Source organism: Diadema antillarum, unplaced genomic scaffold (genome assembly GCF_040938485.1).
Source record: "Diadema antillarum isolate AM-2024a unplaced genomic scaffold, OU_Dant_1.0 seq00001274_RagTag, whole genome shotgun sequence".
Classification (NCBI taxonomy): domain Eukaryota; kingdom Metazoa; phylum Echinodermata; class Echinoidea; order Diadematoida; family Diadematidae; genus Diadema; species Diadema antillarum.
In genome coordinates, this window is record NW_027272055.1 from 1,005,983 (window position 1) to 1,029,448 (window position 23,466).

Here is a 23,466-nt window from a genome sequence, read left to right on the forward strand (position 1 = left end):
TTTTATTTCAAATGTCATAGTCAACATGTGTGCGAAATTTGGTGCTTTTATCATAAAATGCACAATTCCTCTAATTTTTCAAGCTATGGCGCTCCACTACTAAAAAATAATGGGTGAAGAAGAATCTTATGCATATTACTCCCTATGCCATTTGAAGTTTGAGTTGACAGAAAATTCTTATTTCCCCCCTTTAGTTTTCCACTTTGTTTGTTATGCGCAAATTGTCCTTCTGTGTCATCATACTAGCTTGATAGCCAATTAAATTACCTTTAATATGGTGTATAATCTATCAATTTTCATCAAAATCTTCTATGAAAAAAATGAACTCGAAAAAGTGTTTACTTTCTTTTTTTGCTGAGTGTACGTATGCATGTATATATACCCTCACTCTGATGAATAAAACTGCTGCGGCTTGGAATCTCGACTCATGAGAATTCATCCTCGGAGTCCGACTGCTCGGCTGACTCCACCTGTGATCGGAGTTTGCTGATGACGCTGAAGAGTTCCGAGTTCTCCCACTGGGTGACCTTCTTGGGCTGCTCGCTGTCCTTGACCTGACGCAGCTTGACCCCCTGGCGAATCAGCTGCAGCATGTCCATCATTGGGTCTGCCAAAAAACATGGTATCAAGGTAGTACAAAAGTGATGGTAGCAGAAGTTATAAAAACAGGGAGGAAAATGTAGTATTATTAGTAGTAGAAGTAATTCCCGTGATGATGATGATGATGATGTTCATAACAAGAATGATTTATTACTGAATGCTACTCATCACAAGAATGATGAATGTGGTATCGACTGCAACGACAGCAACAATAAGTGTTGATAATGACTACAATGTCAAAGTATTGAAACATCTTGTAAGAAATGATGCTGTCAACAATAATAACAGCTTCAAAAGAAATTTTAGCTATGACACCATTTATGATGGTGATGATAATGATATAGGTAATGATATTGATAATTGTGTTTCAAAAAACTTACAACACAAATTATTTCATGTAATTCATTTCGTGTCAATAATAATGATAATGATAAATTTATAGACAATAATAATGACAATGGTAATGATAATAACAGTAATAATAAAAGCATTGGTTTTACGGTCGTATTCATCCAGGTAACCTTTTTTATATTGCCATTGCTGTACCACAGAACTACCCAAGAATTGCCAGATAACCATTTATGCATCTGGGTCAATAGGGACATAATGAGTTCACTATCTTTTATACAATTGTAAGCACTAAAAGGGACTCGAGCATGGAAACTCTATTTGACACTCTAGTCTTATCTCCCACACCACAACACCCCTTGCTTCAAAAATTGTAGATCTTTAAAAAAAGTTATGGTTATGAACATGAATGATACACTGTCATTCCACAATGCACTCCCATCATAACAAAGTCCTCAGGATTGGTGGTTTTCTGTCGTTACATCAAAATTTTGCTACAGACAAACAGTAAAGTACCGGTTTATAGAGATACACTGATGAAAATTTTTGGACCTGAATCACATTTTGTTGTAATTAAAATATCATTATAACCATGTTCATTTTAAGGGGAGTGGACTATAATAGTTGATGGTGATTAAAAAAAAAGAGGGGAAGAAACACAACAAAGAAAAAGCCCATAGGCAGTTTTTTGTTTTTTTTTACATGTACCTTTACTTGATTTTGTTGTTTCTTCAGTATTTTGTTCTCTTTTCTGCAGAGCTTGGCGACCCTGCAAGATAGCTCCCAAGTCAATGCCAGCTGGTGCTTTATTTTGTTTTTCTTCTGCACCCTTCTGTTCTTGCCTTCTTCCGCCTGACACGGAAGGATGGTGGCCCTGGTTGGGTTGGCAAGGAGGGGGAGGGGGAGGGGGAGGGGGCGGGGCAGTGGGAGGGGCGGGCGGGGGAGGTGGTGGTGGTGGCGGCGGTGGTGGTGGCAGAGATGGAGACTCCGGTGGAGGATGAGGAGGCGGAGCAGGAGGGGTCCTCGATGACTCCTTAGAGGCACTGGATGGTGCTTTCCTGGAGGATGTAGTCTTTCGTGGTGATGCACTTGTCTTTACCGTCCTCCTCGCTGGGCCTGTTTTATCGTTGCGAGCCTTGGAGTCTGTGGCGGCGGTGGCTTTACTTCCTGGTCGAGTTTTTTCTTCTTTCTGCTTCTTGTATTGGTGTGGCTTGATCGTCTTGGGTGAAGGGTATTTCTGCAAATGAGAAGTGACTTCAGTCAGGTAAAGGGTTGGCAAATAAACCTACCTGTAAATACATAGATGACATTCATAAACAGTAGTACTGACAGTTATTAGAGGTATGCTTTTAACATAAACAGGCACACACTATTGCAGGTCCATGCTGCAAAAGAAAAAAGAAGATAATACACTAGTCAGTCATTTAAAGATCCCAATATGGCTATCACCTGCACCATTCCCCAATTACTAAGCAGTCAATTTTGACCTACATGTATATTCCGATACCTGTGATGTTTGATTATGACAAATGTACAACTTTCTCTGTATGCATGAAGGCTTAATGTGTAAATCAATAGTGAAACCTCTTCTTACAAGTTTATAGCTCTTCAGTCTTTCCAGCGTCTTCAGCCGTTCTGCACTGAAGAAATCTTTCTTGCTAGCCTCAGCAGTAGCCTGTTCATTGCGTTTCTGACATAATGAAAGATGGGAAACATGTCATGATCGTACATATCAAATGGTGGCAGTTCTAAGTTTCTACAAAACTTTGAATACATGTACTTATAATTGAATACAAGTTACCTAATTTCTATTAAAACAAGAGACCCGGGGGTCACGTGCTCACCTGAGTATCGCAAATTCACCTTCCACGCATTCCTGCAGACTCTTACCTGAGAACATTGGAAACTCATTTAATATTCATTAAATTAGGAGGTTTGGACCCCCTGGGGCCCCCAAGGAAAGCATGGTGCCCATTCAAACACTTTGAGATCTTATCCCTATGGGAATGCTACTTGATAAGTTTGGTGAAAATGCATTATGTTGTTTTCAGCAAGAAGATGAAAATTTAGGTCCACATTTGGACACCCCCCCCCCCCCCCCCCCATCCCGCTTCCTTGGGTTCCAAGGGGGTGGGGGCACCCCTGATTCTCCCATGAACAAACCTGAAACAACAGTCATCAATATACTGACTCATTGTATTAACTTAGCTCAATCACTTCCAGTTCTAGAGAAAATCTGTAAAGATTCCTTACAGGAGGGGGAAGGGGGTCCCCTGGGGCCCCCCAGGCGGAGCATGGTGCCCAGTCGATGGAATTGAGATTCTATCCCCCTAGGGATGCTACCTGCCAAGTTTTGTGAAAATTAGTGATAGGGTTTTCAAGAAAAAGATGAAAAATTTACAATTTTGGTCCAAATTTAGGCCCCCTGGGGCCCCCCAAGTGGGGCATGTTGCCTATTTGATGGAAATGAGATTCTTTCTCCCTAGGGATGCTACCTGCCAACTTTGGTGAAAATTCATTGTAGCATTTTCAAGAAAAAGATGAAAATGTACAATTTGGGCCCCCATTAGGACCCCTCCAAACCCCCCTCCCCTGGGTCCCAAGGGAGGGCACCTATGATTCCACCATGAACAAACTTGAAACTACAGTCATCAATATACTAATTCATAGTATTAACTTAGCTCTATCACTTCTGGTTCTAGAGAAGAATATCTTTTAAGATTCCTTAATTTTGGGGGGTTTGGGCCCCTCTGGGCCCCCCCCCCCCCAGGTGGGGTATGGTGCCCACTTGAAGAATTGAGATCCTATCCCCCTAGGAATGCTACCTGCCAAGTTTCGTGAAAATCGGTCGAGGGGTTCTCAAGGAGAAGATGAAAATGTAAAAGTTTACACACGACGGACGCTGGACGAAGAGCGATCGCAATAGCTCACTTGAGCCTTCGGCTCAGGTGAGCTAAAAAAAAAACAAGCTGACAAACACACAAGAAATCTCTTTATCTCGTTAGTTATCGCATTATCTAAAAAGATACAAATGCTGGTCATTTCGTGGAGTCATTGTATGTCTCGAGCAACACAAACTCACATACATACAGTACAGCAGGTACTACAGTACACTCCGCGTAATCGGGTATCGCTTAAACGGGTACTCCGTTTAAATGGGTAGTAATTTCAAAATTAGTTCCAATGCACATTAAAATTACCTGATAATCGGGCTGCCTCTCCGCATAAATGGGTAAATAATTTTCTTATCTAATTTTTACCAATATTTTATCGTAGATAAACACTTTAAGAAATCATGAATGTCAAATTTTCCACTGCTAATCGATTTCTCTACTTAATTTGCAAACAAGACCGATCATTTGGGGAGTGATTTAACATGCAAACACATGTGTACCGACTTGCCACACGTAAACGAACATTACACATGTGGCTGGCACTCACAACTGCATAGACAGACAGAAGTTGATCACACTTGCGCTCCTCCCTTGAAGTTTGCAACGAAAATCAGGCCATGCACCAGCTTCATAACTTTACTATTCCCCATGCAGTCACTTCTCGAAAAGTAACCCGACGTTCTACGTGACTATAATTGCACGCAAAAAGATGTGTTCATTTCGGAAAACGCCTGCGTGTTAGCGAGGAGTCTATAGTCAAACGACAAAGTTTTCTGAAGACGTATTTGTCCATATAAGACTGTAAATTATTGCTCGTGACTGAGCAAGTGTTATTGGAAGATATGTATAACGTGCCGTGCAAGCACGCTTGTTAAGCATACAGTGTAGGTGTTTGGTGCAGTGTAAAATGCATGTACATACACATTGTGTGTGTCAATTGTGAATGAGACGTGTTCTTCTGTTAATCGGGTACTCCACTTAATCGGATAAGAAACGCTCTGCCCGAGCCTACCCGATTATGCGGAGAGTACTGTAATATCCAGCAGCTAACAAGTTCAGCCACGGATTGGAAAGGAAATGGATGACATTCTGAAAGAGGGGTTTATTAATTACTCCACAAACATCAATCATATTGCATAGGCTTAATTCAAGGAATACTAAAACTATAACTCTCCAAAGGGCCACTCAATGCACTTACATGTATCTTGACTCATGCAGTACGTGTCCTCGACTCATACAATATTTTCTGGTTACCCATTCAGCACCATCTAATGTACGAGGAAAGTCACATTGTATAGTACTTACAAGCTGGACCTTATGATGGTTCTGAAATTCTTCCTCCTCTCTCCTCTTCCTGGTATGTTTGCTCTGGTTCTGCCTTTGACACAGTTGCTGCATCATGGGGGAATACAAATGAATAAAACAATCTAATGTGTACACAGCATTAATTTCTCCAACGTTTGTTTAAGTGTGAAAGGGGAGTATTTGTCAAACTTTGTCTAATTTGTTTTCACTAGTTAGTAAGTGAAGAAATATACCTGGGATCATAGTTTTAATGTGATGGTTAAAACTACCTATGTAAACTACTCCCTATAAACCTTTCAAGTGTTTTTGTTTTTGTACTAGAAAGCACATCTAACAGCTTACTTTATTTGCTGATTGATACTCAAGTAGTAATCGTACAAATGGCATTGCCCTGTCATTGTGGTACAGTTGTGTTCATGTGCATGCGCAAAGGGTGCTACAGAGGAGCAAACGCCAAACCTTATTGTTCCTGATCTGTGCCTTCCTCTTGCCAATGCGAGCGATCCGAGACTGGAGGGACTTCACCCTGGCATACTTCTCTTCCAGCGTCTTACTCTCCTCCTCTCTGATTGGTCCCTCCTCCTCTGCATCCATCTCTGTTTCTAAATCCTCAACATTCTCCACAGCATCGAAGAACATCACGTTATCTTCAGCCTCTGCCATGTCACAGAGAGAAAATTGGAAAGAACAGAATGAACCTCTCCTCATATAATGTCATTCTATCTCAGCAACACGCCAGCACTACCAATTCCCCTACAACTCTTGCCGTTCTGATTATGCCTGCCTTAAAAATCCTGTATACCTTTGGGAACAATGATTTTCAAAATGTTCAAGATATTACTTTTGATGCATATGTGTAGGTCAGCTGTATCACAAAATGTCCTACCGTGTAAAATGTTTGCAATAAAGCCTAAAATTTAAGGAGATATCACCATTTTTCTCACTAAACCATGATCATAACTGTAGACAATTTAGTCTGGAAACATTTTTATTATAAAGTTATTCACATTTTGTGTGTTTAACAGTACTCAACATACTGGTTCAAATTTTGGCATTGGTTGATTCTATCCCTAACTCATATTTTAGAACTATTTTGAAGCAATAATGGTTGTTTTTGTTTCATCTGCAAATGGTAAATTATGCTTTTAACCCTATCCTGACTGGGGGGGGGGGGGTCAAATTGACCCTCCCCCCTCGACATTTCACGCCACAATTCCGCAACGCGCAAAGATTTTGCCGCGTCGTTTCATGACTTTTTTCACTGAAGTCTCTCGCATATTTTGAGACCAAATTTGCGACGTCCGGGTACACCGTTCTGAAGTTACGCAATGTTTGCATATGCATGTTGACCTGAAAACAGCTCAAATTCACAAGTGCAAATCCAATGCAAAGTGGTGGTTGTTTTTTTTTTGATAAATTGATATAAATTAGATTATTTCAACTTTTAACCATTGAAATTAATCAATTCTAATGTAGGTAAGTTTGAAAAAGTGCCTACAACAAATTTTGGCCAAAAAAATACAAAACAAAAGGTTGAAAAAACAATTAAATACATAAGAAATTAACAAAACGATAAAAAACAAAAGAAACTGATTTTGATTGTGCTATTTCTTTACAAGAAAATTGTTTGATGCATTTTGAGGAACTCTGACACCAAAATTCAGCAATCCTTCAGTCTCTTTAATGGAGTTATAGGTGAAAATATGATTTCATGCATACATTTGCATAATTAATTTACTAAAAATAGAAAGTCAATATTTTTTTATTGTATGACCATCTAATCTTGTAATCTTGTAGTTGATATCCGGCTCTATCTTCACACAAAATTTTGCGGTGATCGTGCAATGGGGGGGGGGGGGGGGGGGGGGGTCCCCCGTAAAAACTTGGTCTCAAATAGCCCAGTTGAAATAGGGTTAAAGGCATAATTTACCATTTGCAGATGAAACAAAAACCCGGCATTAGTGCTTCAAAATAGTAATAGGCATAGGTTAGTTATAGTTATAGGGATAAAAATAACCAATGTAAAAATTTGAATCAATGTTAAATATATAAAATGTGAACAATAGTTATTATGTTTCTAGACTAAACTGTCTTCAGTTCTGGTTTATTGGGGGAAATGGTGATATCTCTTTATATTTTAGGCTTTATTGCAAATTCTTTTATATGGTAGGATGTTTTGTGATACATTTGACCTGCACATATGCATCAAATGTGATATCTCAAACATTTTTTAATCACTGCTCCCAATGGTAAACAGGACCTTTAACTTCACAATCTTAGTTTTGCCAATGCTCGGATCAAACTTCAGTGTTAGCCAGTCGCCAGTGATTCACAGCCAAATTTCCTTAAACATGAACATTCATCACCACTTGTTGTGAAGTATACACATAATCTAACTAGCAAACAGTAGAAAACAGCTCCGTTGTAGCACATTATTCAAACTTATGTGTAGACACTGTTCACTGTCTGCTTTGGTATATTTGCTACAAGACTGCTTTACTTTCATTGATAAAAGGTGTTTTGGCAACTAACATTCTTTGCAAAATATTGCAGGAAGTCTGGATGTGTCGTGACTGTAAAATATTGGTTCACTATTTCAACTGGGGTTAACATACTATCACAATGTCGAATTCATGGCCAGCTACCAGGAATACAAGATATCATTAATTTCTTCTTCTTTCTTTCACTCTTTCTTTTTTTGAGGCAGCTTTGCCTGTATCACTGAATTGCAACATAATGCAACACAAAAGAAATAAGTTTACACACTGCATGTCTGATGGTCTAACAGAGGTAAATGCTGAATTTTCACTTTAATCTGCAAGTAAAACTGGAGGAACTTCAGATCATGTAGACAAGAGAGATTCTACCTTCACCCCTATTTCTGGGAGTAAATGCTAAAAGTGTTTGTCGCACTCTATATTTCCAGATAATCTGAAAGATTTAACAATCTCATTATCAAGGAAAAATACCATACAAGCCAAGCAACCGTACCATTTCTATAGCAGCAGCTCCATAGTTTTTAACCTGATTCACATTCCTGGTAGTGAAAAATAATCACTTTCATACTTTTGCAAAAATAGACCAGTTCTGGTACTTGATACCTCATCACAAATTCCTGAATCTTGACACAAAATAAAGAGTGTTCCATTGCCCTACTGCCAAACTGCTGGTGGGACAGTGCAGGACTATCTCACCTTGTATTTCTGCCTGGAGCTGTTTGAGTTGTTTGCTGCATTGCATCTCCTGGTCTTGGAGGATACTGAGCTGTGTGTCAAACAGCTTCAGTTGAAGCTCAGAAGCCTTGCTCTGGAGTCGCTCCACCTCCTCTCTAAACCATGGTCCCTCATCCAGGCAAGCCAGCTGGTAGAGGGTTAACACAGTAAAAAACACTACTTAGTCCTGACAGTTATGGTTGTTACAATCATTTACGTCCTTGGACAAGTTGTATTTAGACCTAGTGTCTCTCTTGACCTAGGTGTATAAATGGGTACTGTAAAACATGATATATTCGCGGCAGAAATTTTCGCGAATTGGAGCCAAACGGCCTTTTTCGTGGCATGAAATTTTCGCAAATTGCCACTGGCGTTCAAAGCATATAGTGTAGATATGAAATTTCGCGTGCATTTTAATTTCGCGAATCTCGGCGCTCGCGAAATTCGCAAAATTAAAATGCACGCGAACATTCCTTGTTTTACAGTACCTGGCAACGCTGGGGGAATGATAATGGCAGGGCCCTCTGGTAGAGCAGTGGCAACACTCAAGAGGCTACCCTTGATAAAGAAAATCTTCTTCTCATCATCATCATTATCATTATTATTATTACTTCTGCCAAGGGAGGAGGTTATGTTTTCGTTACCGTTGGTTTGTTTGTTTGTTCGTTAGTTAGTTAGTTAGTTAGTTAGTTAGTTAGTTAGTTAGTTAGTTGGTTAGTTTGTCTGTGTGCAAAATAACTCAAAAGTAGTTCACAGATTGGGATGAAACTTAAAGGAAAGGTTGAGAATGACACAAATAACAAACGATTAACTTTTGGTAGTGATCCGAGAATTTTGGGGGAATTTATGAAGGATTTTTGATATTTTGGCAGGTAGGGTCAATAAACTTGGGAGTTCAGGCTGCGCGTATTTGAGGTTTGCATGCACGCACTAAAGTGCGTGCTCCAGTTTCTGCTAGGGCGGGGCGCGCTGTGCAGCTGAGGGTTTATGACGTAACAAAGGCTTCTATATTGGGAAATGGGGCGGCTTTCGGCACACAATGCTATACGTATGGGTGGAAATCACTGATATCTCTATGGAAGAACAAGATCAGTGGTGGAAATGAGCTGCATGCTTGGCGGAGGTCTGTGCTCTCAGAGTGCTTTTCTAGTTATTATTATTATTATTATTACTACTACTACTACTACAATTATTATCATTAATGTTATCATTATAATCACTATTATCATTATTTTGTTTTTATCATTATTAACATTACTATCATTATTATTATTATCATCATTATAGATCATCATCATCATCATTATATTTACTACAAAATTGTACGTTTTAACCATCAGCAGTTGAATACAAGCTAATCTCAAATCAAATTCTCCTTGTGCAGAATAAAACAAAACTTAGGCAAATGTCCCTTAAATTACATTGCTATTTTTCTCTCTTCTCATGTTTACTGTTGCCTTAAAATTGAAAGTTGGAATAGCTCTTTAAAGTAGTATATTTTTCATTCTCATACTAAGTTGCATCACATAACATACCTCCTGGTTTATCTTGCCAATTTCATGCTTATACTTGTCCCTCCTAGACTGGAGAAGCTGCACATTATCTTGAGACAGCGTCTGCTGGAGTCTGAGCAGGCGCTCTTCTCCACCAGCTTCCCAAGATGCCTTGCCAAACTTCTCACTGTCCAAGCTCATTTGCTTGATGACGGCTGTGGTGATAAGAGGGCAAGACATGTGGGAGCAACATGTTGCTGTGGAGTGCTTGAAGAGGAAATTACTGGGTTCAAATCTTGGTGGGTTTAAATGATATCTTCAGTACTCCTTTTTACCTAGTTACAAATGTGTGGGTACACTGCCATTGCTGGTAGAATGACATTAATGGCAGGGTGCACTCAAGGAGAGAATTGTTCTAAAAGGCTTCTCAAAATAATTAAGATCGTATTCAAGTATGAGGCTCAGATGCAAATTCATTAAAGGCTCTGCAAGCTCATAGTTACTTGCAAGTACTAGTGTTTCATAGAAAAGGAAATTACTACACCTCATAAACTCTTGGTAAAACCAAAGAGGTTTGTAAACCTTTACACAACTCTGTTATGAAGCATGTAATCAATGATTCTGGAAGTACAGTCAAACCTCATTTTGGCTCATTTGGGGAAATTGAAGAGAATAAATCTGGTATATATTTTGGAATGCACCATAATAGGATTTCAACTTGCCATTTTATGTCCTATCTTTTAGTCAAATTGAATAAAACTCATCAGTCTAAAAGCATTAGTTTGTTGGAGCTCCTGGCATGGCAACTATAAGTAGAATTGGAATTAACCTGTGTCCTACAAGAGGTCTATGTACCTTTTGTTGTATCCATGCTCTTTTCAAAGTATTTGATCCTGAGCTTGTTGACTGCATCAATGGATTCTACATACTGTTCTTGCCATTCACTGTACTCCATAGTATACCGGTCTCTATCCTCATCCTCATCCTCCTCCTCCAAAACTTGGTCTTCCAGCACCTCCTGTAGATGAAGGAGATGGTTGAATGCCACCTCCCTCAGGTCCAGGTACGGCTGAAGGTACAGATTGAAGAGCTCTGCCTCTGCCGCAAGCAGTCCATCGAGGATGTCATCCTCCTGGTCATACAGGGACATCATTTCCACCATCCTCTTCACGGAGGCGTGTCCCTGGTGCGAGAGTTTCAGCTTTTCCTTCCATTTCTCTGCGTCACTCTCATAAGCAGCTTGCCGAAGTTTGCCGTAATTCTCAACGTAGCTCTCAATCCCCATACCCGCGTCAAAGAGGGTGTCCTTTAGCAGTTTGTGCCCACAGATTTCACTGGCTATGCCCAGGTACTCCTCAAGTGTCTCACTGAAATTGTCCGGAATCTGGATAGTATACACCCAGCTCCAGATACCTCGGGGGTCAAAGGGTAATTTTGGAGGGTAATTTGACAGTGAAGAATTCACAAGACACATCTGCTCATGCGCATATTGCAACTTGTTGATTGTCATCTTGGTTTCCCAACTTTCACCAGAAGTTTTGACCCCATTAGATGATGAGTTCTTCCTGGAGATACCATTCTGGTGGGCTGTGCTAGCCTTGTGAGTCTGCTTGGCGACGCGAGAGGGCACTTTACTGCTAAGTGTCCGCGGGATAACCCTGTACTGAACCTCCTGACACCTAATTCCTATCAGGTGAGACGGCTCAATCCACTGGACTTGGAAGCTAAGACGGGATGACTTCGTCTGGGCGGTAGCAAAGGGGTCAGGCTGTATAGCCACCCAATCATCTCCACTCAGTTGTCGTTCGATGGACATGGCGACTCATTTGCGGTGAGAGAATCCGTCCAGGGATACAATGGATGAGCACCCCATCTATATGATGAATATATGAGGGTAAAGCCACACAGAACACTTTAATTTTAAACACAGTATGAAATATATTTAGCAAAGACCCGGTATGGATGCACAAAAATATAACAAAGGATTGCATGTTTGTAGAAGCCTACCAAGTACTGTAGTCTCACTAGCCGGACCAGAGACGCCATGAAGCATCCCATCGTGCACAGTGACTTAATTCTGCACATACACAGAGACTGGGCTGTGTTATGTATTGGTTTTTTTTTGTCTCACCTAGTAAGCAGATTTACCAGCAACATAAGTCATATTTTCCTTATCTGCTTTATAATATGTACATTAAAAAAACAATATACAGACAAAAGACTAACTGTTAGGCAGGAACAATGCTCTTACTTTCCATTAGATCATCACACTTTTCACAAGCACTTGATTTAAGTGATTTGAAGCAGATTTTTAGTAGGTAAAACTCACCTACCTGTGCATGACCATGCCCATCATACCACTTTACTGTCTTCATTACCAGTTTTACCAATGACAATGTGTCCAACCTCGTAAACCCGAGATCGAGTCCCGTCTATTCACTACCTGCGTACTGATAGATAGGCCCCTAATTTAGATTATATTTGTTTTCATTTATATGCCACCTGAAAGTGCCATCAATAAAGATTGTGAAAAATACTAGAATACTTCTAATCGTTCGTAGACTACACGTGTCTATAGTAAATTTTACCGCAGTATTAACTACACGCAGCGCTGGCGACAGCACAGTGTCTGGTCAGGCTACCGCAGTACTATCAGACTTCTACATGTAACCGATTGTTAATTTATTATGTTTTATATGTTATATTTAAATGTTTCTCCATTTTCTAAATGCTTCCACTTGTTTGGTTTCAACAACAAAATTAAACTTCACTGAGCTGAAAGTGAAAAAGAAGGGTTCACAATTACAGAGGACAGCATGCAGTTTACAGTTAATAATAAATTTATTTAGGCAGGGCTTACTCTACTTCACTGACCTTACATGTACCGACCGTATATCATTTATGCCTAGATCCATCCTCATTCTACATGCTTCTTTTAGATGGAATATAAATAAATTGAAGCAAACTTACTAACACTAAAATAGGTGTTAACTGTTACGACTTGAGTTCCCAGGTCCAGAGCAGAGCAACCAGGCATTGCATTGTATCCCGTGCGCATCCCGTGCAGTCTTCCACCTCACAATCAAACAACTACGCACATAGATACTGTATCATTCATACATACACTCAGCTTCTCGTGCAGTGCTCAAAGTGTGTGGTAAAAATATAACCACTACGTCATGACAAACGTGCACTTTGTTCCCCAGTTGAGTGCAAAGGTTACTCTGCCACACTCGGCACCCCATACGCCATTCATTGGCTTACCATAGATTTTTGTTGACGTTGATTGTGTGAGATTGCGCAATGAAGTTCCCATGGTCCCATCACATCAAATCCAAGCCCGCGGAACTACAGAGGTGCAGGTTAGGTGAACGAAACGAGTGTGTCTGCACGGCACGGTCAAGTCACTGACCCGCCTGCCGCTGTTAGCTGCCGCTGCGGTCGCGAAAGCGCTAAATTAAAGCACTGGCGTGTGCCTAGAATTCAATCCACTTATATGCACTCACTGGCTAGAAGAATCATTCTGCTCTCTCACTGCAGGAAGCTGAAGGGCTGCAAAAACATCTAACACTAACACAACGGAGTAACAGCGGTGTTTGCTGAGGCGTCTGATTTCTTTTGTAGGTGAGAGAAGTTTTTGGCAATACTGTCGACTACTGTCACTGAGTACCCCCATCATGCCCATGCAGGCTTGGAAGTTGGATTTGATTGCCATTTGTAAATATCTGATTCAATTGACAGCTGATTGATGCTCATGAATTTATATGATTTATATCTAAATTTAACGTTTAGTGAGACCCTAATACACTCGAGTAAGAATTATACTATCAGTGCAGGTCATCAGCTATCAGTGACCATTTGGCATGTATTGTAATATCAATGCAATGACATTGCATTGTTTCTTGTCTCAGTCAAGAGTGTGGACACTTACAAATAAAGTCTCTTCGGCCGACCATTAATTCATATAACAGTTAGAACTCTTTTTTTTTTGCGGGGGGGGGGGGGGGGGGGACAGGGTAAAGGACTATTTGTGTTCGTAGTTCTGCTCATAGTTGGATTTAGGGTCAGCCCCCCGTGATAGAAACCTATTGTAAGCATTATTACTATATTGTTAGAATTCAAATGTTATTCATCATTTGATTCACTTTGTAGTCCCTGATGTCTTAGTTAGATTTTGTACCAATGGAGTCTGTCTTCTTCTACAATTACTCAGTTGAGCATAAAACTAATTTATCAGCTGGAAAAATATTTCTTTTTTTAATATTTTTATGTATGAAGAGGATGATATGTCGGCCGGTATAAAGCGAAGTAGAGACGAGTTAGGAGCTGTCATTGTTATTTTCTGTTCAGTACCAAGGTACATCTGTATGTATTTTGTTTGCGTGAAGTGGAGAGTTACTGTCATGTTATTTTCTGTACAGTACCGGATACTCTATTCCTGTGCTGAACCAGCAAGTATGACCTCTGCGAACCAGGATGAAGCCATGGCCAGCCTATGTACATCCCAGGAACTCCATGACAACCTGACCACAAAGCAATGTCTCTGCAAGTACAGAGAGCAGGACATTCTTGACCAAGTTAACCTTGAAATTGCCCAAGGGTTCCAGGCCACGTCACTGGGGTCTGAGGTCAACATGAGTGCACAGGTTTCGACCCAGAAGAGAGATGAAATTCTGTTGAGAGTTAGCTTCATTGCCAACATAATGGAAGCAGGAAAGAACTGCAGGAGAGTCTATGAAGTTCAGGAAGCTCTTGTAAAAGATGGAAAATTGCAGGATATGGTAAGAACAAATTAATACAAATTTGTAGATGGGTATAGTCGTATTGGGGAAAACAAGACAGATTTCATGTGCTTGTCAATTATATGGTGTCCTGCTACATTGTACAACTTGGAAAGACATTATTAGGCGTATAACTGGTCTTCCTTTGTTAGATTCTGTTTGTTCTGGAAATATGTGTAACTTCATTGTGTTCTTTGGTGGACTTTGTTCATTAAATCATTCTATAGCATGAGCAGTTTAACCCATTGAGGGCGGGCTGATTTTGCTACAACACGCATTTCCCACAGACACATTCCAGAGTACAGTTGTATACTCGAGACTTGTCTTCAACGGGTTAAGGCAGCTATTTGTTTGATGTTTAACTTGATGTGAATAGAGCTATCGCTCTTCAGACAGTCAACAAATGTATTTTGTATCCTTCAATCCATTTTAGATGCTAGCAACAAAAGGGCACAAAATATGGAGTAAATTTATATTTGATAGATACAATGTTGTGGTTTGATGTTTTGATCAGATGTTGACACTAGCAACTGAACATTTTGCTTTCTAACTCCCTAGTGGGCACTGGTGTCTTTTCCGGATCAGCTGGTGGCATACTCTGCAATGAAATGCACCAGGACTCTGCTGCTCTGCCTGACCCAAACTGGTAGACATGATGTAAGTGCTCACAGCAGAAGAGGCGATAGTCATATCACAAAATATTCTACACAGGACTTGAAGGCAAATTCATGAATGGCTAAATTCACAGTCAACAAATACTTGGATAGTGAATACATGACGAAATTACTATTTTCAAGAAGCAGACATAATGTTTTGCAATCTTGAAGACAGTGTAAATTGCATTTGTTTTATGTGGGTCGATACTTTGTTCAGTTAATTTGACTAACTCACAATAATAATCCACTTTGGACATTGCTTGCATTCTTCGTTTTTGTTATTGAATAGTAAAAGGTGTTTGCCTAATATCAATCAGTGGCTAATACCATACTTCGTGCAAACCACAAAGGGTAAGTGTCACAGATCCACCATCAATCCAGAGTATGAGTGAAATAGAAAACCTCACAAGGTTTTTACCTTGCTCCTGTGCGAAATTCATATTGGATTTTTTTTTTTACAAATGAGAATTACAACCCTCTCACACCTGAAACTCAAAATAATTTTTGCTTTGATTCTCAGGTTAGGAACTTCCTCTGTCATGCTCTTCACTGTATCCTTGAAAACAAAGGACATACCAACACCCCATCAGATGTCTACAGACACGTCTTCACCTTTGACCTCTTCAGTGAGCTGTTACAGTTGAGAGCGGATACTCAAGGCAGCTCCAATGGATATGCGTCACCGTGTATGACATCAGTGAACACAGATTCATCTCTTGATTCTCAATCCTCACAAACTGAGAGTAAGTTTTTACAAAGTTTAGTCTCTTCTAGGCCAGTACTCTTTGATCTTCAAGAAATGGAAGAAATTTTGATGCAGTAGTGAACCTTTGACTTTTGCTCAACAGAGTTTATTTTGTTTGTTTCTTTGTTTCTTTTTTTTTTGCATGAAAATCATTGTCAAAAAAGCCTGATAAGTCAATACATGTATTATGATATTGATATTGATATGGATATTGATATTGATATTGACTTAGTGGCATGTGTTAATGCATCAAATTAACTGAATATAAAACTTTTTAAGTCAAATACATCCTTTTGAGGTCTTCCTTAGAGGCCCTGGATATACCTACTATTATGTCTTGCCAATGGGTCATTCAAAACATTTCTATTTGTAGATTTCATCCTCAATCTCCAAATTTTGGATCAGTTTCTTGAGTAATAGAAAAGCTACATATTTTTTCCAGTAAATGTCCTAACTACGTACATTTGTTCCAGTAAAGACCTCCAGATATTTGAGAATACAGTAAGCTGATCAAATTGTTGTATTTCAGTGTCGAATTGATGGAATTATAGAAATGGGTTGCAATCTCTTACTGTGTGTTGATAGATAAGAGTTATCTTTGTGTTTTAAATTTGCATTCATTTGAACTCACCTGCTCTCTATTTGTATTGATTCACTGTTTACCCCTGTCCAGGTATTGCAGAGATGTGCTGTTGTACTATCCAAGAAGGGATCCTTAATCTGTGTGAGATGCTGGGCACATTCTTCAGTGCTTCAGCTCTTAGACAGGTTGCTGATGGTCCTTCAGAAAACTTCCTCACCTGGCTTCTTTCACTGGAACCTAGCTCTATGCAGACTGTTTGCTTCTCCTATGCGAGACTTCTCCATGTACTCACCAAGTATGTCTGTCACAAAGCTGACGATGACCAGATGTTCTCATACGTTTCATCACTGTTGCAGCCTCTGTGTGGGATCCTGACATCGGGTGGCTGCCGAGATGCTGCCTTTGTGAAGATGCTTCTCAGTACTGCCATCACATGTGTGAGTACATGTGTGAAGAAACTGGTCCCAAGGCATCACATGCTAAGCCACGCCCATATCAGCAGCACACCTGCAACACTGAATACTGTCATCGTCGATGTAATTTCTGCAATTCTTGAGCCTGCCTGTCTCCACAGTCTTCCTTTTTTTGACAGTCATATTGGATTTGGTGGTACGCAATTTGGTGAAGACGCCAGAATACCTGGGGATCTGGCGGAATATTGCAAAGGGGATCAAACATTGCTGAGAAGACTTGCAACTTTTGTAATTCTATGTGTTGAATATGCATCTCATTTAGTGCCAGACTATTGCCAAGATAGCATTCAGCATCTCTTACAACTGACAGCTTTCATCAGGGCAAAATCAAAGGCAGCTTCAAAGGCTTGTGGTGACAGTGAGGATAATGATAACTGGATCTTCCTCTTGTTTGGGGACCAAGATGATGCACTGATTGCAACAATGCACAGTCTCCTCAAAATTCACTGTCATCAAATGAAAGTCATACAGGCTAAAGCAACACAAGTGTGTGATGCCCAACATCATCCAAGAAACCACGGTCACGGGAGACAAAACACAGAATACACTGTGGTGGGGTGTGGTGATGATAAGTCAATGTTACATCCGCACGCCATCTTCCTGTCTTTTTTGGGTCACATCACCCATGATCACAGTATTCTCCTAGATCTGTGTATTTCCACCGAGACAGAATTTCTGGAGTACTTTGTCCGCTTCCTTCGATACGTGTCATCGGATTGGCAGGGTTTCAAGGCATTTCATAGCCGCAGAAGGAAGATATCTGAGGAGCCATGCAATGATCCAGCCAGTTATGACCTTGATTCTAAGAAGAAAAAGGAAGAGGAGGAGGTTGAAGAGGATGATAAGGATGTAGATGAGGAGGATGAGGAAGGTAACAAGGAGGAGACAATGGAGGAAGAGGGCCGTGTTCACACATTGGGTGGACACATGTCATTAGAGGATAGATGCAGCACAGACTTTTGCAGCTCTAGCAAAACAGTTTGTAAAGGAAGAGAGGATTTTTGTGACAAAAAGTTGATGGTGCCAAAAGCAGCACGCGAAGTGAATTCTCAGGGAAGCGATAGTGACAGCTCAGCAAAGGAACATAATTTATATGGTGGTCTCGCAAAGAGGAAGAGAGTAGACAGAAGTGTAGTTGACCCAATGCAGAAGACACAGTGGATGTGTTCACACAAAGAAACACTCAAAGAGCAAGAAGTGGGTGAAAAATCACATGAAGACAGTAGTGTGCATCATACCCCAACATTAAACTTTCAAAATGTGGAGCAGCTGGACAGTTCGAAGAGCAATTTTGATTGCAGCAGCAGCTATTCTGATCAAGATGGGCAGTTCGCAAATTCCTCCCTCTACACTTTAGATGACACTATGACTGTACTGATAAGGCTTCGATTAGCAGTTGAGAGACTGGACTCAAAGGGACTCTTTCCATTTTCAGCAAAACCTCTGGTTAGGTTGCTGGTGAAAGTTGAAGACCTGTATGAAAGTGGAAGTGACTGAATAAGAAACTTTTCCAAGCTCTGTAGCTTAGGTGACATGATGACTCATTGCAGGAAGATACATTGTTTGTGCATATTTCATGCATTCCACATTATTGCTTTTAGATCCAGTGTGGTTCTTAACCAGAGGAAGACTGACGCCAATGTCTTTTCAAATCCATGTAGATTCTTCAAATTCCAGAGAACCAAATTGCACCCAAATCACAGGAAATACTTAATAACTTGCTGTATTTCCAATGCAGGCTCAGTTAATTTGAACCAAATCAACTATTGGGAATCATTAATATCATCGTCAACTTTCATGCCATCAAAACAACTTTTCACAGGCCTCTTTAATTTGGAAGCGCAGCTCATATTGTCAAAGCTATCTGAAACTGAAGACAGCCATCTAATGTTTGTGTTACCTATCTTCAAAGAAACCTGGAGCTAAAAATCAATGTGTAAATGACTGTACAGTGCACTCCTGTTGTAATAAACACAGTTATAATGAAATGCTCCTTTCAGCAAAGTAAAATTTCAGATCAAAAGACTGTAATCTATGTATATTTATTTACTTTAGTGTTCGACTACGATGAAATTTCAATATAATGGAAAGAAAGCCACTGGTCTCAAAGACTTTGTCATAATGGAAGTGCACTGTAGAAATGTAGTTCCCAGAGTGCACATGAATATGGGGATAACTTTTCATAGACAGAAGGCAACTTGTAGTTTCACTTCTCACACTCGCTATTCACCCTCTGTCTCTATACCTGTCTCCCCCCCCCCCCCCCCCCCCCCCCCCCACTCTTTTCTGTGCACACTGCTGTACTTCCGTATAATGTTCATGTATGCATAAGCAAGTGCAATAAGTATCCAGGCTGAATCATGCAGAGCAATTCCTTTGCTTTGGTATTGTCAAACCAAAGGAACTGACATTGTTTTTAATGTAAAATACATTTTCTTCTTATTAAGTATGAAAGTACAAACTTGTACAGAGTTTAGTTTGTGTTTATTACTTGTAATATACTTGTAATTATAGAGGGGGATATAGTTTTTGTTGAGATGGGGCTTCAGGTTTACAACTTTTTTGTGAGATAATTATAAACCACTTACAAAATTCAATTCAAAGGAATTCAAAGTCTATGTGATGAAAATCAGTTTTGAAATGACCGAGATATCTAAAAACATAGCAGTCCTAATACAAGGTGGAACCCACCTTTTATTAGGGCCACTTTGTTTTACTCTGTTTTTCAAAACAATTTTCATCAAATAAACTTTGAATTCCTTTTACGTAGAATTGTATGCTCTGTAACATTTCATTAGTCACTTCTAATTATCTCACAAAGAGTCAAAATCTGAATCCCCCACCTTAACAAAAACTATACCATCCCTTTAATTGATGTTAGAGACTTGATGCCTCTGCACATTGTGTAGGCTTATACAACCATGCATACATGAGTGACTTGTCTATTAAATAACAACAAAACCCACACTGCAAACACAGTCAATGTTTCTCTGGCAATACAAAATGAAATGAAATAAGAGAAATGGAAAATACAGAACATAGTCATGTTTTCATTTTATTAACAAAATTTCAATATTCATATATTTTACATGTTGAAAGGCAACATGTACTACAGATGTAGCCTTTATAGTAGTATCCTGCAGTTTCAGTGTTTATTCAGAATTTTCACGGATGTGCAAAGAAGATTGTAGCAATTGTCTCAAGGTGCCCAGACCCGTTCTGATATGTGAGGATACACATTAGTTTTTCACATGTCAATACTGTATAATGCAAGCTCCAATTTCCTCAAAAGGTACACAAAATGCGGTAACACCGACATGTTTGCATGCATTTTAATTTCACGAATTTCATGAGAGCCAAGATTCGCAAAATTGAAATGCAAGTGAAAGTTCTTCTGCACTCTATGCACTGAATGCCACTGGCAATTCGCGAAAAATACAGCAAAAAAGGCCGTCGGCTCCAAATCACAAAAATTTCTCAATTTACGGTACATTATTTGATGAACAAGCTTGTTTTGAAATGTAATGTGTTGCTTCAATGCCAAGTTCAATTATACCTACAGTTAAACTCGCATAAGTCGATCTTCTCGGGACTGAGCAAAACACATCGACTTAGGCGATTTTCGACTTGTGCGTAAGTCAAAAAAAAAATCGACTTAACAACAGTCACACCACACGTACATTGTAATGTACATGCATGTATGTTGTCTACTCTGGAGCCGAGAGCTGGAGAGGTGTGCCGCAGCACGGGTCGACCGGCAGGGCCGCGGCTAACTTTGCATGGACAGTGCATTAGTATTGGCACAGGTCCGATTACTTTACACCCTTGTTAAACCTTGGGGAAGTGAATATGAACGATATTTGAGCAGTGATTGATTCCAGTTTACCATACCGTGGCTTGAAATGCGTGTAGAGGTGTACTTCTGATTTACCCGTGCCCGTAACTTTCCCCCTACTTTCCGCTTTGAAAACTCAGCAGCTTCATCCATCCACTGCACAGCGCAGACTGCAAACATACACAGACTATACACAGCCCAGTCGCTGTACGCACAACTATACACAACCCAGTCGCTGTACGTACGTAGCGCTAGCGCGACAGGGCTGTACCAGCGGACCTCAAAACACGAAGAGAGTTCAACAATCGCATGCGATCGCTTTGAATTTTGATACTTTAGTTCATTTTTTTGTCACCTGTCTGGTCGGGCTAGTTCTTATGTAAACAAAAACTGGCGTCTCGTGATTTTGACAGTGATTTATTGCACAATAAAATCTTATTCGACTTAGGCACAGTGAATTTAATGTTTTTTCCGTGAAAGTGTTCTTGGAATTTCATCGACTTAGGCGAGTATTCGACCCACAAAATTCGACTTGTGAGTGAATTATTACACGTAAGTCAATGGGGAAAAATCAGGACTTTTTAAAATCATCGACTTGCGCGATTATTCGACATATGCGATGTCGACTTAGGCGAGTTGAACTGTATTATGAATTTTGTGAGACTAGCTGCTCCCACCCCCCCCCCCCATAATTCATTTACCTGCAATCATGTCCGTATTATCTGCAATGTGCATTTATTTTACAACATGACCATATTTTTCAAGAGCACACTGAAATTGCCTTTGACCGTGTAGGCTTCGGCATAATACATTTTGAGTGAATTCATTATGAACAGTGAGGCTTGCTTGAAGCTCTGGGTTCCAAATTTAGACCATGGTACAAAATTAGCGTGAAATAGCCGTACCTTTGACATGCACGTATCAATGCGCGTTTGCTACTGGACGTCTCTTGGCGTACACAATCTGTCAATCATATTTACGCAGAAGAAATTTGCATACACCATGGTTTGGTTTCTATTGTACCACCTTTGTGAATTTGGGCCTATAAGTTTGGCCGGCATTGTGGGTTAAATTTGATTGAGAGTGTAGGTTGGGCTTTACATGGAACCTAACCTTCATGAGGTACATGGAATACTGTAAAAGTGGTTTCTTTCGCGTACAGAAACTTTCGCGGTTTCCATCGGTGCCGACTTTTTCGCGTGTGTTTAAATTCGCGGTCGGTAGTGATAGCTTTGTAACAAGCCACGAGTTCAAAACATTTTTGCGTGATGTTAAATTCGCGGTTCAACCTCAAAGCGCGAAAAGCGCGAAAATAAAACCACCGCGAAAGAAACCACTTATACAGTACCTGATAAGAAGACACATTCAGATATTGAAACCCAGCAATTCTCTTTGCCATGCCCAATACAGGAGCAGTACATAGGTTTAACACACATGAATATTCATACATGGGAAAACATGTTATGAGCTCTACAGTCATGGCCAAGTTACATACATCTAGGCTGGAATGTCACAATGACATACTACAAAATAAGATGGTTTATATTTAGATTGCATTGTCAACATATTTACAGTGTAGTGTTTATGACGCTGATTGGTCTGATAAGTTTCTTTTGGATAAAGACTGAGTACCAGCTTCTTCAAGAACAGATGTTCATTGTCCAGATTCTACAAGCCCAGGCACACTGTTGATATACATGCTATTTGATTTTGCTACCTACACAACTTGCGCACGATTCATCCCAGCTTCTTGGAAGTTCAGAGGTACAGAGGTATAGCACATGTAGTTTGGTGTGCTTGATGACTGCAAGCAGGAAAGAATTGATGCCCCAAAAGAAGAAAAGGTTGCAATATGGGGTTCAAGAAGTTGTGTTTGTCTTTACCTCAGGGGCACCACATTCATCTTACAACGTAACATATATTGGTAAACCCTCTAATCACATGATATACATTATACTTATATCTTTTGTATTGGACTTTGCAGTCCATGTATGCAATGTTTGCTAGATTTTCCTGGCATTGGTGGTACCAAAAGACAAAATAAAACAAAAAATCTCAATTAGCATAATTTATAAAGACTGAAAATCTCATGGATATCTCGAGAATAAATTCATTAATTTTGGAGTTACAACAGATGGGATTGGCACAAAACTAAACAGATCTGACATCTGTAGATATCAGATAACACAAAAGTGTGTTGAACTGTCAAGGTTATTCTCTCTATCACATTGACCAGTATCACCTCCTGAAGATGGACTGGATAAAGTAAATACTTCAGACAAAGTGTTGGTAGAAACAGTGCAAACAGAAGCAAAACCCATGGCAGGTAGCACATCGACTCCTTGGCAGAATGTCGAATGTTGCTAGGTCACAGTTTCTCATGGCACCTCATCGAACAGACATGCAGGAGAGAGCTGGGACAGTTGCTGGAAGAAATGACACCAGTCAAGCTGGTGACCAATCGCAAACAGAACGTCAGTCTCTGCATCTGTACCACGTTGGGGGATATTCAGTCCGTACAGACAGAGTGACTTCCTGACC

General features: G+C 40.0%; 1 protein-coding gene across 1 annotated transcript; it reads right to left on the reverse strand.

The window, feature by feature from the left end:
- Positions 1–418: 418 nt before the first annotated feature.
- On the reverse strand, positions 419–12,856 carry LOC139745542 (junction-mediating and -regulatory protein-like). The gene is made up of 9 exons (XM_071655933.1): positions 12,823–12,856; positions 10,708–11,725; positions 9,895–10,067; positions 8,342–8,507; positions 5,607–5,803; positions 5,148–5,234; positions 2,543–2,638; positions 1,657–2,185; positions 419–607 (listed from the first exon to the last, which is right to left on the reverse strand). Exons 2-9 carry the CDS (start codon positions 11,666–11,668, stop codon positions 426–428), a joined length of 2,391 nt encoding a protein of 796 aa, XP_071512034.1. The 5' UTR covers positions 11,669–11,725; positions 12,823–12,856; the 3' UTR covers positions 419–425.
- Between the last annotated feature and the right edge of the window lie 10,610 nt (positions 12,857–23,466).